This window comes from Marmota flaviventris, chromosome 17, assembly GCF_047511675.1.
Source record: "Marmota flaviventris isolate mMarFla1 chromosome 17, mMarFla1.hap1, whole genome shotgun sequence".
Classification (NCBI taxonomy): domain Eukaryota; kingdom Metazoa; phylum Chordata; class Mammalia; order Rodentia; family Sciuridae; genus Marmota; species Marmota flaviventris.
In genome coordinates, this window is record NC_092514.1 from 55,700,910 (window position 1) to 55,716,833 (window position 15,924).

Below are 15,924 nucleotides of genomic sequence, written 5' to 3' on the forward strand. Positions count from 1 at the left end.
TAACATTTATATTTTAGTTTTCGGCGGACACAACATCTTTGGTTTTTGTATGTGGTGCTGAGGATCGAACCTGGGCCGCACGCATGCCAGGCGAGCGCACTACCGCTTGAGTCACATCCCCAGCCCTCAACTTAAGTTTTTTAGGTGTTCCATGAATGAAATGGTGGGACACCATGGGTTAGACTAATATAGCCCAGACATGGACTACGACATAACATTCTAAAACACAGAATACTTACGCGTCTGTAGTCTTTGTACACCCATTTAGATTTAACACTTCAATGTTCCTACAGTTCTGAGCAAAGGTCCTTTATGGGAAGAAAAAAAAAAAGTGACAAGTTTCAAATGAAATGGGCAAAATGCGAAATATAAAAAAAATAAGATATTGTTATTGGTAATATTGGTTGCTGGTACCTGTTATACTATGATATGAGAAATTAATATTTGGTCTTCATCCCTTCTTCCGGGCATAGAACTCCTAAAACCCTTGTAATTTTCTGAGTAATGAGTGACAGGAACATCTTTTATATATATAATATTTGGTCTTCCAACTATAACTACAATAACACAGCCTCATAAAAACCCCTAAATAATGGGGATTAGAGAATTTCTGGGTTGGTAAATCACGTGCTGGTTTATGTCTTAACTACAGGGACAGAAGTTCCTGTGATTGGGAACCTTCTAAATCTTGTCCCATGAACCTCTTCAACTGGCTGTTCATCTGTATTCTTTACAATGGTAATAATAACTAAAGCACCTTTCTGAGTTGTATGGATCATTCTAGCAAATTACCAAACATGGAGGGGGGTCATGGTAATTCCTGATTTATAGCCCATTGATCAGAAGTACACAGCAACATGGGGCTTGCAACTTGTATCTGAAATAGAAGCAGCCCTTTGCACTAAGTCCTTGGCTTGTAGGATCTGAGCTAATTCTGGATAGTTAGGTTTAGTATTTAACTAAATTACAATATCCAGTTGTTGTCTAGAAAAACAAAGGATTGGTTGTAGGGTGGAGGGAAAAAAGCTATACATCTACTGTCAGAGTATTGTGAATAAGAACAGTTGAGTATAATACAAAGTAGTTGATAAGTATAAGTAAATAAGTTTTTTTTCCAAACCATAAATTCTTTTTTTGTACTTGGGGATTGAACCCTGGGGCACTTTACCACGTAGCTAAATTTCCAGTTCTTTTTATTTTGAGACAGGTTCTCACCAAATTGCTGAGGTTCTTGCTATGTTGCTGGGTCTGGCTTCAAACTTAGGATCCTTCTGCCTCAGCCTCCCAAGTCTCTGGGATGATAGGCATGTCTCACTACCCCTGGCTGAACCATCAATTCTTAAACACAAGTCACCAAAGATAATTTTATCCTATCTTTGAGTAAATAAAAATTCAAATAACAAAATACATTTTCTCAAGTTTCCAAAAGGATCATTTGTGATGAGAAATCTACCATTTTAAAATCATATTTCCTATTTCCTGTTATTTTTGTTACCAGGGATTGAACCCAGGGACAATTAACCATTGAGCCACATCCCCAGCCATTTTGTACTTTTTATTTTAAGAAAGGGTCTAAATTAGTTACGGTATCACTAAGTTGCTGAGGCTGGCTTTGAACTTGTAATTCTGCTTCCTCAGCCTCCCAAGTCACGGAGATTATAGGTGTGTGTGTGCCTCCATACCCATTGTACCTGACATTTCTGTGCTATAAATAATATATACGTGATGTATTTTCAACGTTTAGGGATTTAAAAAATTCCTCAGCTTTTTCAGAGTGAGATGGTGCTGTTCTTTACTTGAATCAAAGAGATTAATAGCAGTTACTTTTTTTTTTTAACAGTTATGTTTTTACCTTAATGCATTGTCTCCTACTCCAAGACACCCACGAAGACTTAACTTTCGTAAAAAGCCCCCACATCGTTTTGAAATATTCTCCACTACTCGACCCTATAAAAAGAAACAGGTAAACAAAAAGATGACCAATCTGATTGCTTTTGAAAAGAATACATCTTCATTTTTGACAATTTATGGACAGAGAGAAAAGGTTTCTACTTGTTTCAAAGACCTAATTAAGTAGGAAAATTTCAACTTCCTTTGGGAATGCTTTCCTGATTAGCCCATCTACTTAAAACATGCCTGAACTTTACTTTATATTCTTATTTATTTGTTCAATTTGTAAAATATTCTATATTGAGTCTTTATGGCACTATATGCATGTATACTGCCCCCTTGGGTTAAATCATAGCCACTAAAGGACAACAACTACATTTATCTTTGTATACTTTCCAAAATATTTACTATAGCACTCTGCATATAGCAAGACTCAAAGAACACTTAAAAGGTTGGTAAATGATTTTGTGAGCTGTGCTGCTTTAAATATCTTAACATCCATGAAGATCAAAGAATTGTGGAAAACAATTCAATATAATGTTTGTAGTTATTATTTTAAAAACATCTTGTGAAGATAATGGAAGGTTCATATAAGGTTTTTAAAAATTCTTCAAGTGGGCCCTTAAGAGAATTTGTTTCTGCTGGAAATTTAAAAGAGAAAGAGAGGGGGGGGGGGACAGGCAGAGAGAGAGAGAGAAAAGGAGAGGCAAGTGGAGAAAGAGAAGGGAAGAGATTCTCAATCTTCTTAACACTATGAGTTATCTCTTATGTTCACTCTTCTGAAGAGAGAACTAAGGACTGCTTTAAATTCAGCTAAAGTAATTCAAACTCAAGTCATAATGTTTTCTATTTTAAAGATAAAAGGTTATACTAAAAGGTGAAATAGGTGGGTAGGGGATGAGCAAGAGGAGACAAAAAAACTGTTTCTAACAAAAATAATTTAATGAATGACACTGGTTTAATTCATTTTACATTCTCCACAAAAACTATTACCTTTGATTCACCAAGGGCCAAAATGCACATCTGAAGTATAATATAGCCAGGCAAAGTGGTACATGCCTGTAATCTAGAAGCTTAGGTGGCTGATGCAGGAGGATCACAGGTTCAAAGCCAGCCTTAGCACTTAGTGAGGCCCTAAGCAACTCGACAAGACTGTCTCTAAATAAAATATAAAAAAGGGCTGGGGATGTGGCTCAGTGGTTAAGTGCCCCTGGGTTCCATCCCCAGTACCAAAAGAAAAAAAATAAAATAAAATAAAAGCCAGCCTTAGCAGCTTACAAGGACTTAAGCAACTTAGTGAGACCCTGTCTCAAAATAAACAATAAAAAGGGCTATGTCCCCACATAGCTCAGTGGTGAATTACCCCAGGGTTCAATCCCCATACCCCCCTCCAAAAAAAATATATGTAGCTGGGTGTGTGGTGGCTTAGACCTATAATCCCAACTACTTAGGAGGCTGGGGAAGGAGGATCACAAATTTGAGGCCAGACTGCAAAATAAAAAATAAAATATACTGGAGACATAGCTTAGCAATAGAGCATCCCTGGGTTTTATTCCAAGTACCACAAAAGTAAAATGAAAAAAAAAATGCAAATATCACCCCCCCAATAAGTTATAATTGTACTTGTTCTTCAATAAACAAATACAAAAATGACTTCTTTAAAACAAGCAAACACAAAATACAAGTTCACATTTCTACTGCAAAACCAAAAATTTTTCAGTCCTTTTCAGGACTAATATTTTTCTAGTATTACTTCAGTGAAATAATCCACTTATTTTCAAAAATTCAATAAACTCTTGGGAACTTTGGAGGCTACCATGAAGTTTAGATGTACTGAAAACAATAGTTCCTCTCTTGAGGGAAAACAAGATTTATATGGCTGAGGCTAACTTGTCCCATGTTGTAATTACTTGCAAGAGAATTAGGGCCACACACCACAAAATTATACCTCAATATCTCTCTGGAAATCAAACAGGTCAATTCGTTGCCAGTTACTGCCATCCAAAGCCAGAACATTCCAGGCCTATTTTGAAGAAAAGAAATAAGCAAAATTTAAAATGAAAAGAAAACAATATTCAAATTTACAATTCAACCAACTAATGACTGAAATAGATCAAAAAATTTCCTTAGCTTCTATCACTACTCCCAACAGGTGTGCCTTAATCCTGGATCCATGCTTTACTCTCAAATGAGATTATCTCATAAAATGAGTAGGTATAGAAACTAACAGCTACAAAATATCTTAAATTAGGGAAATTGGGGAAACAGCAGGTTGTGATAAATATCATAGCCAGAAGGTATTTTGAAACTGCAAGATTCCAATTTCACATTTATTTATTTATTTGTGTGTGTGTGTGTTTTGCTGGGAATTGAACCCAGGGGTGTGTGTGTGTGTGTGTGTGTGTGTGTGTGTGTGTGTGTTTTGCTGGGAATTGAACCCAGGGCCTTGTGCATGCAAGGCATGCACCATACCAACTGAGCTATATCCCTAGCCCAAGATTCCAATTTCTAATCTCAAAATGAGACAGAATTTTAGGTGATGAAGAACAAGTCTTAGCTCCATCCCTAAATTGGAAACAAGATGTGAAACCAACGGAATGGGACAGTACACCAAATGCTGCTCTGTTTAACACATATCTATTATCTATAGTATCACTTGGTTAGATATGAAATTGTGACATGGTGATTTGGGACTTGAAAATTATATATTTTTTGTATAATTTCTCTGTATTTCATGTTTTCCTCATTACCAATTTACTCAGGTAGGTTTATAGGTTTTTCAATTAATCATCATTCTATCCCCAACTTGATTCGGTGGTAATTTTATTTATTTTTAAAATTATTTATTCTTTAATTTTTGCAGTACTGGAGACTAAACCCAGGGGTATACTATCACTGAGCCACAACCCCAACAATTTTTTATTTTCAGACAAGGCCTTATTAAATTGCCCAAGATGCTCTTGAACTTGTGATATTCCTGCCTTAGGCTCTTTAGTCCCTGTGATTTCAGGCATAGGCCACCTCATTCACCTTCAATGGAAAGTTTAAGATTTTCATACATCTTAAACAAGAAAAGGGAGGTAAGAAAGGGAGAAATGAGTCCAGTGGGAGTTAATTTGTTGTCGCTCATTCTATATTTTCCTTTAAAAACTTTCCCTGTTAAATTTAAAAAATAAAAGTATTGGACTGGTGGTGTAGCTCAATGGTAGAACACTTGCCCAGCATGTGCAAGGCCTTAGGTTTGATCCCCAGCACTGCAAAACAAAACAAAATAAACAAAAGTTTTAATATTAGAGTCATAAAGTTATGAGTCTTATCTTTAATAAAATTTAAAAGGGATTTAATATTGATTATACTTATAGCTATTTCTCTGAAATTTTTAAAAAAGAATTTCTGGATATACTTATAAGCCTTAGGATAACTGTCACATAATCAATAAGAAGAATGTCAGGGGTATGAGGGTAAGCAAGGAGTTATTATAGAAATAGCTGCAGTTTTCTCAGAAGTTTAATGTTACTTTTCTTTTAATGCCTTCATTTTTCCAGTGGCTTAAGTGGTTAGCCAGGGGAGGCAACCAATAAAACATTTAAAGGTTATATGTTTAATAAATTCTTGGGCTAAATGAATCTCTGATTGATGTGCTATTTCTTATTTCCTTCTATTATGTTCTTCAGCAAGCAGAAAACATGCAGAATTCAGACTAAAATTATAAATGACAAATTCCTCTCTAGAGTCTGCACTGGGAAAAAAACAAAACAAAAAAAACTTCAAGCATAGAGAACAATGGAATATAAACCTGGTGCAGTGTGGTCCATATGTATAATTCCTGGGACTTGGGAGGCTGCGAATTAGTGCCTTGCTTTTTGCTGAGGCTGGCTTTGAACTCATGATCCTCCTGCCTCATAAGCCGCTGGTATTACAGGCATGCGCCACCACGCCCAGCCAGACACAATAATTTAGTGAGACCCTCAGCAGTTTGGTGAGACCCTGTCTCAAAAGGAAAAAAGGCTGAGGATGTTGTTCAGTGGCAAAGTGCTCCTGGGTTCAATCCAAAGCACACACACACAAAAAGAATATGCCAAGTATGGTAGCACATCCCTGTTAATTCTAATGACTTGGGAGGCTAAAGCAAGAGAATCACAAGTTTGAGGCCAGACTTAGCATGACCCAGTTAAAAAAAAAAAGGGGGGGGGGGATGGGAATGTAGCTCAGTGGTAAAAACACCCCTGGGTTCAAAACACAGTAGGGGTGGGAAAGAAAGAGAACAATAAAACAACTACTAATATAAAATTTTCCAGATTTAATGAAAAGTGACATTGTGACTTCCTTCCCTTAAAGTTAACACATATTAAGAAGGAAGAGGAACCTGCAAATGAAAACAATAACTGAAAACTCATTTAAGTCAACACTCCTAGGGTGAGGCTGTGTAACTAAACAGGTTTAGACACTGATCTGGGAATTTTGTTTCTGGGTGTTTTGTCACCTTCACAATGGAATCAGAAAGGAAAATCCATTCACTTGTAAGTGGCCATGTCTAAAGGGACCACACAACTAATGGAGATAAAAATGTCAAAAGAGAAATCACTGAAACACCATTGTTAATTTCCAAAATGGCTGACAGACATTAAGTATGGCTTTCAGGATGCAGAAATTAAAGTTAGAATAAGGGGAAATTCTCTATATTAAGATTTATGTGTGGTGCTAGTAGTATGAAGGGACATCTGGGCCCACCTACACAGATAAACATAATACTTTATGGTACAGCCATATTACATATCAGTACCTGGCAAACAGTGGGCTCTCAGTAAATATTTGTTAAATGAATGAACAAACAGAAAGCTGGTGCCTAATTTATAAAAAGATGACAACTGCAAATACATGTTCATTTTATTACTGATCAGATAACTGTATTACAAAAGTGGTTAGAAGCAGTTCATAAAGCAATTTTTCTACATCAGAGATTATACCCTTTATATCAGTGGTAGCCAATAATATTAGGGTATACGGCCATTTTGTCACAGCAATATTAAGTGACAAAAATCGAGAGTCAAGTATAATGTAGAAACTGACTTTAGGAAAAGTGATTTGTTCTACAACCATTTTGTTTTTAAATTTTATCTTTCAAGGAAAGAACATGGGGATAAAATAGCATGAGAATTAGATGTTTAAGAGTCTTTTATATGTATATGTGCTTGTATCAAATGAACAGGAAAAACAATAAAGAAAATTTCATTAAGTTAAGCATAGCCTTTTTTTTTTTTTTTTTTTTTTTTTGTCCCAGGGATTGAATTTAGGGGCACTTAACCACTGAGCCACATCCCCAGCCCTAATTTGTATTTTATTTAGAGACAGGGTCTCACCGAGTTGCTTAGTGCCTCACTTTTGTTAAGGCTGGCTTTGAACTTGCAATCCTCCTGCCTCAGCCTCCCAAGCCACTGGGATTACAGGCATGCGCCAATGCACCCAGCAAGCATAGCCTTTTAATTTGCATGTTCAATGCCTTTTCACTTAACTATTCTGTTTATGTTATGTAAATAAGATTTATAGAACAGTTAGAGGTGGTATATATAGAATTCTATTATTGAATTATATGGGGAAGGTATACCATAAATGAAATAACACCCTTTCAAACATAACAACATACAAGTAACACCTAAAATAAATGGTCAGCCTACTACAGAGACTGCCATCCTTAGTGTCAGAAAGTGGTCCCTCTGTAACCATGTCCACCATTCTTACCCTGGAGACCTGAGCACAGCGACACAAGGTAACAACATCCAGAAAAGAAAATATCCTAAAAAGAAAAGAGAGGGAGACAAACTTCACTGTATGATAGTTTCTCTTAATTTTAGCCTTTTAATAACTACACACACATATAACACACACACACGCAGTTCTTCCAAGCAAAAAAAAAAAGATTTGAGCAATCAAAAAAAAAAAAAAAAGAAAAAATTTGAGCAATTGAAAAAAAAGATAATACTGCCCAAATAAAACATAGTAGAAGAAAGTAATCTTTTAGCAGGGTGTGGTAGCACATGCCTGTAATCCCATTGTCTTGGGAGGCTAAGTAGGAGGATTACAAATTTGGAGCCTCAGGTATTTAGTGAGACTCTGTCTCAAACAAATAAGTAAATAAATAAAAAGGACTGAGGCTTAGTGATAAAGCACCCCCGAGTTCACTCCCCAGAACAACAACAAAAAAAAAGATAATCTTTTACTTAACAATGTACATAAATGCTATACAAGTTCAATTATATCAAGGGAAATGATTTCTAACTGATATAGACATCTGAAGTGTTACAAAATGGAGGTCAGGAAGCATTAGTCTGGAGAAAAGAGGCTAGTTTCTGTCATAGTTACCTGAAGTGTAAAAGCTCCCTAGGATAGCTTTAAAAAATGAAATTTTGTTGTTTAGTGATCAGAGGTTATCAGTTATATTGTGGAACTTGTGATATGCTGAGTTAATAATTACATTAGAGAGAAAGTCATCTACATTTTGTAAATATGTTCAGTCTTCAAAAAAAAATTGTGTGCTGAGTGTGGTGGCACATGCCTATAATCCCAGTGACTTGGGAGGCTGAGGCAGGAGGATCACAAGTTCAAAGCCATCCTCAGCAACTTAGGTAGCTCTAAACAACTTGGTGAGACCCTGTCTCAAAAAATAAAAAGGGCCAGAAATGTGGCTCAGTCATTAAGTGCCCTTGTTCAAACCTAGTACCAAAAAAGAGCAACAACAACAAAAAACTGTGAGCACACATATGAAACTGTAGCTCAGTGGCATGAAGTTCCTGTTCACATGGTTAAGACCAATATCCCTACTAACCATCTCCAAAGGTTTTTCCACTTTCCCAAACTGAAATCTATACCAAAATATCAGTAACTTCCCATTACCTCCCTTTCCCAGTCCTTGACAACCAGCATTCTACCTTCTGTCTCTGTGAAGATGACTGTTCTTGGTACTTAACATTTATCATTTGTGTCTTGCTTATTTTACTTAGCATTATGTCTTTGAGATTCATACATATTGTAGCAGGTTTAAGAATTTACTTCCATTTTAGAGTTGAATACTATTCTATCATATTCCACATTTTGTGTATCTATTGCCAGACACTTGGTTTGCTTTCACCTTTTGGCTACTGTGAATTATGGTTCCATTAACACGAGTATAAAAGGGGGCTGGGGCTGTAGCTCAGTAGCAGAGCACTTGCCTAGCATGTGTGAAGCACTGGGTTCAATCCTTAGCACCACATAAAAATAAAAAAAAACAAAGCTGTTTTGTCCATCTACAACTACAAAAAAATAAAATTAAATTTAAAAACATGAGTGTACAGATACCTGTTTAGTCCCAGCTTTTAATACTTTGGGGTATATATCCAGAAGTAGAACTTCTGTATCATTTATCAATTCTGCTTAGTTTTTTTGAGGAACCATTAGGCTATTTTACACAGAAGTTGCACCATTTTAAATTCCTATCAGTAGTATATAAATGATCTTAATTTTCCCACATATTTGTCAAAACTATTTTTTAAAAATAGTATTACAAATGGGTTTGAACTGGGAAATGGTATCTCACTATGTTTTTTTATTTGTACTTTTCTAATGATTAGTAATTTTGAGACCATTTTCATGTTATTCTTGGCCATTTATATATCTGCTTTGGAGAACTACCCATCTCCCTTTATTTTTCTGTATTAGGAACTGAACCCAGGGGTTCTTTACCAGCTACATCCCTAGTTAGCCTCCCAAGTCACTGGGGTTATAGGGATACACCATGTCTGGTGAGTCATTTACCCATTTTTAAATCAGGTTTTGTTGTTGTATTATAAAGTTCTTTATGGATTCTAGACAGTGATCCCTTATCATAAATATGACTTGCAAATATTTTCAATGCTGAATTCTATTCTTTAATGTACAAAATTTTTATAATTAATAATATATATAATTTAATAATTCTATTCTTTAATGTTCAAAATTTTTATAATTATGATTCAATCCAGTTTATCTACTTTTTTCTATTGTTTTATGAGTTTTGGTGTCAGATCTGAGAAATCATTGCCAAGTCCAATTATCAGGAATCTTTTCCCCCTCTGTTTTCTTCTAAGAATTTTTTTTTTGGGGGGTACTGGGATTGAACACAGGAATACTTTGCCACTGAGCTAAATTCCTAGTCCATTTATTTATTGAGACAAAGTCTCACTACATTGTTGAAGGGTCTTGCCAAGTTGTTCAGGATGGCCTTGAACCTGTGATCCTCCTGTCTCAGCTTCAAGTCCCCAGATTACAGGTATGCCCAGCTTTCTTTTATAACTTTAGCTCTTATGTTTAGGTCTGTGATCCATTGAGTTGGTATTGTATATGGAGTAAGGTAGTTCAACATAATCTCCTCGCACACTTTTGGTGGTTCTGGGGATCAAACCCAGAGCCTTGAACATGCTAAAACACACAGTCTACCACAAAGCTACATCTCCAACCCAACTTATTCTTTTGTTACGGGGATACAAAGTTTTCCCAACATCATTTGTGTTCCTCACTAAATGGTTTTGGCACCTTTGTCAAAAATCATCTGATGGGGCTGTGGTTGTAGCTCAGTGCAGGGAGCGCTTGGCAAGCACATGTGAGGCACTGGATTTGATATTGAGCACCACATAAAAATAAATAAAAGTATTGTGTCCATAGACAACTAAAAAAAAAATCATCTGACCACATATATGAGGATTTACTTCTGAGCTCTCTATTCTATTCTACTGGCCAATATGTCATGTCTTATGCCAGTAGGATCACACTATTTTAAATATTTTTTAGTTTTGGTTCAGAAGGTGTTTTTGATTGAAATATCTGCATGATTAAAAAAAAAACCCTAGGAATAGTAACTGAATTGGTTACAAAAAACTTCCCTTATGCTTTATTTACCTTCTTTTTTAAACTGATTTATTCCTGTGATCTCAGCAAGATACCAACAAGGAGCAGAAAAGTCACTGAACAAGTTCAGAGAAAAAGTATGGTGAAATAATAAGATGAAAAAATTTAAAAAGGTATCCATAGGCAGTCTTCAGTAATATGTAAAGAGTGTGCCTTCTCTAAGGAGGACCGAATGTATAAAGAGAGGGGGGAAAAAGGAGGGCTATGAGTTTCATGTATTCATTCAGAATATATTTCAATGGGCATTGTTTTAGGTCCCTGCAGTTAAGCAGCTTGTGGTCTAGGAGCTGTTGGTAGACACAAAGTAAGTAAAAAACTGTGAAAAAATTTAAGGAAGTTAATGACTACAATAAAGATAGCAAAGTAAAAATGACGAGTGGTCAGGGAAAGCCTTTTCTAGGAATACATATTTGATTTTAGACCTCAATAATAGAAGGAACCAGAATTGTCAAGATCTAAGAAAAAGAACATTCACGTAAAGAAACAGTGAGTGTGTGATGAAAGATTAAAAGAAGCAGTGAAGATGTAGTATAGTAGTAGAACCATAGCCCATTAATGAGTTATTATATATCAGGTATTATTTTAAGTCATTTTTATATGTGTAACAACTCCTTACAATGTTCCTACAAGATAGGTACTATTACCATTCCCATTTATAGATAAGGAGAGTGAGCAAAGTTTAGAGTTAGATAGGGCCAGACTAAGAAGGCTTTATGGCCATAGTGAACTGTTTAGATTATATTCCAAGTCTAAGGGAAGCCAAAGGTGGGTTAGGTCAGTGAGGGATATTATCTAATTTATATTAGGAACAGATCATTATACAATGGGTCTGGTGGCACCTATTTGGAATCTCAGCTACTCAGAAGGCTGAAGCAGGAGGATTGCAAGTTTGAGGCTAGCTAGGGCAACTAAGCAAGATCATTTCAAAATTTAAAAAATGGATAGCAATGTAACTCAGTGGTGGAGTACTTGCTTAGCATGCATGAGGCCTTGGGTTTGATCCCTGGTACCACAAAAGACATAAACAAACATCAGTATAGCTGCTATGGGGAGACCAGACTGTCAGGGCACAAAAGTGGCACCAAGCCTATCAGTTAAGAGAACACCACTACTGGGCTGGGGATGTGGCTCTAGTGGTAGCGTGCTCGCTTGGCATTCGCGGGGTGCTGGGTTCGATCCTCAGTACCACATAAAAATAAAATAAAGATGTTGTGTCCACCGAAAACTTAAAAAATTAAATAAATATTAAAAAAGAGAGAGAGAGAGAGAACACCACTACTGTCTAGGTAATGGAGGCTTAGACTACGTCTGCTACCAGGGAGATACAGAAAACAGGGTAGAACTTGATGATGGACTGGATGAGATGGCTCGAGAACACATTTCTGGTACCAGGACCTGGGTAGTTAAAGGTGCCATTAATTAAAATGTGGAACACTGAAACTATGTTATGGCTTAATCAAGTTTTTGTTTTGGATATGTTATATGTGAGTACAGATACCAAGAAAATAATTGGATCTAGTAAGACCTTCAACTTTTCCTTACAGCTGTTGTAATATTTCTTTTTCTTTACCTGTTTTGTATTAATTATTTTTGCTTTTATTATATTTTGCTTTTTAAACCATTTCTGTTTTCCACTCTTTTTTCACTTCATTATTCCTATATCTTACCTGGCTTATTTCCTTTTTACCCTTTTCAGTTTCTAAATGGCAGGTAAACCCAAAAAAGGAAAAGCTGGGTACCTTTCTTGTTCCCTCAAAGCACACTTGGTTTCATTCTGATGACTCTTAATAAAGCAAATTAACCATATTTTAAAATTCTGATAATATTAAAATACTACCCACTCCACTTCCAAATAAAAATACTGTCTCAATCTGTGTACCTCAATAAAATAATATACTGTTTACCTTATAACAAATCTACCTAATACAACAAATATTGTTTCATTGCTGAAATGCTTCTTTATCCTGTCACCCACTATTCAGTATCTTTGTATGGAGTTTAATAACCTAAATATTCTTATGTTTACCCTGAGTAATATTACATGGGGGTGAGAGGTGAGAAGCTTTACAAGTATTCATCTTAGTAGTCTCTAATAATCTTTCAATAGAAAGGTTCTCCGCAAAAGACAGCAAAAACAACATACATGAAATATCAAGCTGGTGGTCAAGTGTGTGCAGACTTAGGAGACTTCACATTTTAGTCAGCTTTTATGTCCCCCACCCTCTCTATCAAAGATTTAACCCAGGAGCACTTAACTGCTGAGTCATATCTCCAGCCCTTATTCATTATTTTATTTAGAGACAGAATCTCACTGAGTTACTCAGTGCCTTGCTAAGTTGCTGAGGCTGGCTTTGAACTTTCGATCCTCCTGTTTCAGTCTCCCAAGTCTCTGAGATTACAGGAGTGTGCCACTGTGCCCAGCTAGGTTACAGTTCTCTTAATCTAATAATTTCACCTCTGAATATTCCTGCATTAAGAGTTTTTTGGGGGACATTTCATATCCACACCATAATACCCCATGGAGCACAACATCTCAACAATCACAATTGTGTTACTAGAACATACTAAATGAACTAGGCAAGGTGGCTCATGCCTGTAATATTAGCTACTTGGGCAGCTGAGACAGGAGGATTTGAGACAGAAGGATTGCACATTCAAGGCCAGCTTGTTTTAAAAATAAATAAATAAATTCATGTATACATACATAAATACATAAATGGGGTTGTCACCCACTATTTAGGATATAGTTCAGTGGTAGAGTGCCCCTGGGTCCAATCCCGAGTACCACACACACACACACAAAAAGAATGGGGTTCTAAATGTGACGATTCCAGAGTTAGCTTTTCACCTTGACTTGGACATTACAGAATTTTTTTTTTAAAGAGGACAAACATAATCACTGTGCTCCTCTATACAAGTAATAAAAGCTTAGTCCTTCTAGTCCTAATTCGCCTGTCTTAGGAAGATGGATGTGATAAGCTTCAGTACTTGAATTCCTTCTATCACTACTCAAGTAGTCTGTTTATATATTGGTTATTATTTAGTAACTCCTTGACTTCTATTTTTTCTTTGTACTTGATTCTAGAGACAATTATCTTTAGAAATCTGAATATAAGTATTGGGCAGAGGGCTGAGGTTGCGGCTCAGAGGTCCACTAGCCTAGTATGCCTGAGGTACTGGGTTCAATCCTTAGCACCACATAAAAATAAAAATAAAGATATTGGGTCCACCTATAACTAAAAAATAAATATTTTTTAAAAAAAGAATTGTGCTGAACATGGAGGCACATGCCTATAATCCCAGCAACTGAGGCAGGAGGATCACAAATTCAAAGCTAGGCTCATGAATTTACCAAGGCAACTCTGTGAGATACTGTGTCAAAATAAAAAATAAAAGGGGCTGGAGCTGTGACTCAGTGATTAAGTACTCCTGGGTTCAAGTGGCATGTTCAAGGCCAGACTGGGCAATTTAGCAAGCCCCAGTCTCCGAAGAAAAAGAAAAAAAAAAGGCTGGGGATACAGTTCACTGTAAAGCACCCCCTGGTTCAATCCTCAATACAGCAAAACAAATACAAAAATAAACCAAAAAGCTAGAAACAACTTAATTTTTTATCAATAAACAATGCAAACTATAGCACACTCTTCTTTGAGACCCTCAGCAACTCAGTTAGACCCTGTCTCAAAATAAAAAATAAAAAAACAACTGGGGGTCTATCTGGGGTTGTGGCCCAGCAGTAGAGCGCTTGCTCTGAATGTACAAGGCCCTGGGTTCTATCCTCAGCACCCAATAAAAGTAAATAAATAAAATAAAGGTATTGTGTCCAACTACAACTAAAAGAAACAAACAAACAACTGGGAATGTGGCTCAGTGGGTTAAGTGCCCTGGGTTCAATCCGTGGTAAAACAACAACAACAAATCACCAATAGTCTATGGAAAACTATCTGAAGAACATTCATGATTCCTTTAGGTATGCTACATTCTATGTGTGGTGAGTAATGTGGATTGACTCACCGATATTAGGTCCATCCCAGTTCACTAGCTTAAGCCACTTGCTGTGATTGAATTTAATCTAGACCTATTTGGCTAAGATCTGAGAAGAAACTTTATATGGGTATCAATGCTAGTCCATCTCTCCCTTGAAATAAAAAAAAATAAACATGTAACCCATTATTTAAAAAATATTTTCTGCTGTAGATGGATGCAATACCTTTATTTTATTTTTTATTTTTATATGGTGTTGAGGATCGAACTCAGTGCCTCATACATGCTAGGCAAGCGTTCTACTACTACACTACACCACTGCGTTACAACCCCATCCCCCATGTAATCCATTATTTGCTGGCATCTATCCTGTGCCCATAAGGAAAAGCAGCTTTAGGACCAAAGTGATGCTATTCTTTACAGAACAAAAGAAGAAAAATGATAACACTGAGATTCCCTAAGCCAACCAACCTGATTACTTGGTTTAATGTCTGTATTTCCTTTTATAATCTCCCTTACTGTTTAAGCCAATTTGAGTTGGAGGTTTTAGAACTTGCAGTTACAAAAACAAATTTTTAAAGAGAATTATAATTAAATATAATTACTGACCTTACATTAAATCTTTTCCTCCTATTTTCTCTATTTTAGTGAGTGCTCGCACCATCTACTCACTAGAAAGCAAAGAGCATGGGCATCATCCTTGATACCTTCCCAGTATCACACATCAAGGGCTGGGGTTGTGGCTCAGAGGTAGAACACTTGTCTAGCATGCATGAGGCAATGGGTTCGATCCTCAGCACCACATAAAAATAAAGGTATTATGACTACCTACAACTAAAAAAATAAATGTCTAAAAACTTAATCCCATTAAATCATTCAAGAAATACATCGCTAATCTCAACACTTAAAAATCTCTCCATTATGGGGCAGAGAGAGAGCTCAGTGGTAGCTCACTTGCCTAGCATGTCAGAGTTCCTAAGGTTGATCCCTGGCACTGGAAAAAAAAAGTCTCTAACTTGGGTCCATTTTCTTTCTAGATTTAGCAGCACTACCATTGACCCTCACAAAAGAAAATTGCAACTTTCCAACTGCTTATCTTGCCTTTAGCAGTGTTTTTTTTTTTTTCTGATAAAC

At 36.3% G+C, this 15,924-nt stretch overlaps 1 protein-coding gene across 2 annotated transcripts in view; it reads right to left on the bottom strand.

Annotated features, from left to right (window-relative positions):
• The window catches only part of Fbxl20 (F-box and leucine rich repeat protein 20), a 113,972-nt gene that overhangs the window by 30,401 nt on the left and 67,647 nt on the right, over positions 1-15,924 (bottom strand). For both annotated transcript variants that reach the window (XM_071603524.1, XM_027923138.2), the window contains exons 3-6: positions 7,630-7,684; positions 3,839-3,913; positions 1,853-1,947; positions 240-308 (exon numbers count right to left, since the gene is read on the bottom strand). In XM_071603524.1, the coding sequence (XP_071459625.1) occupies positions 240-308; positions 1,853-1,947; positions 3,839-3,913; positions 7,630-7,684 (294 nt within the window). The remainder of the gene's footprint in view (positions 1-239; positions 309-1,852; positions 1,948-3,838; positions 3,914-7,629; positions 7,685-15,924) is intronic.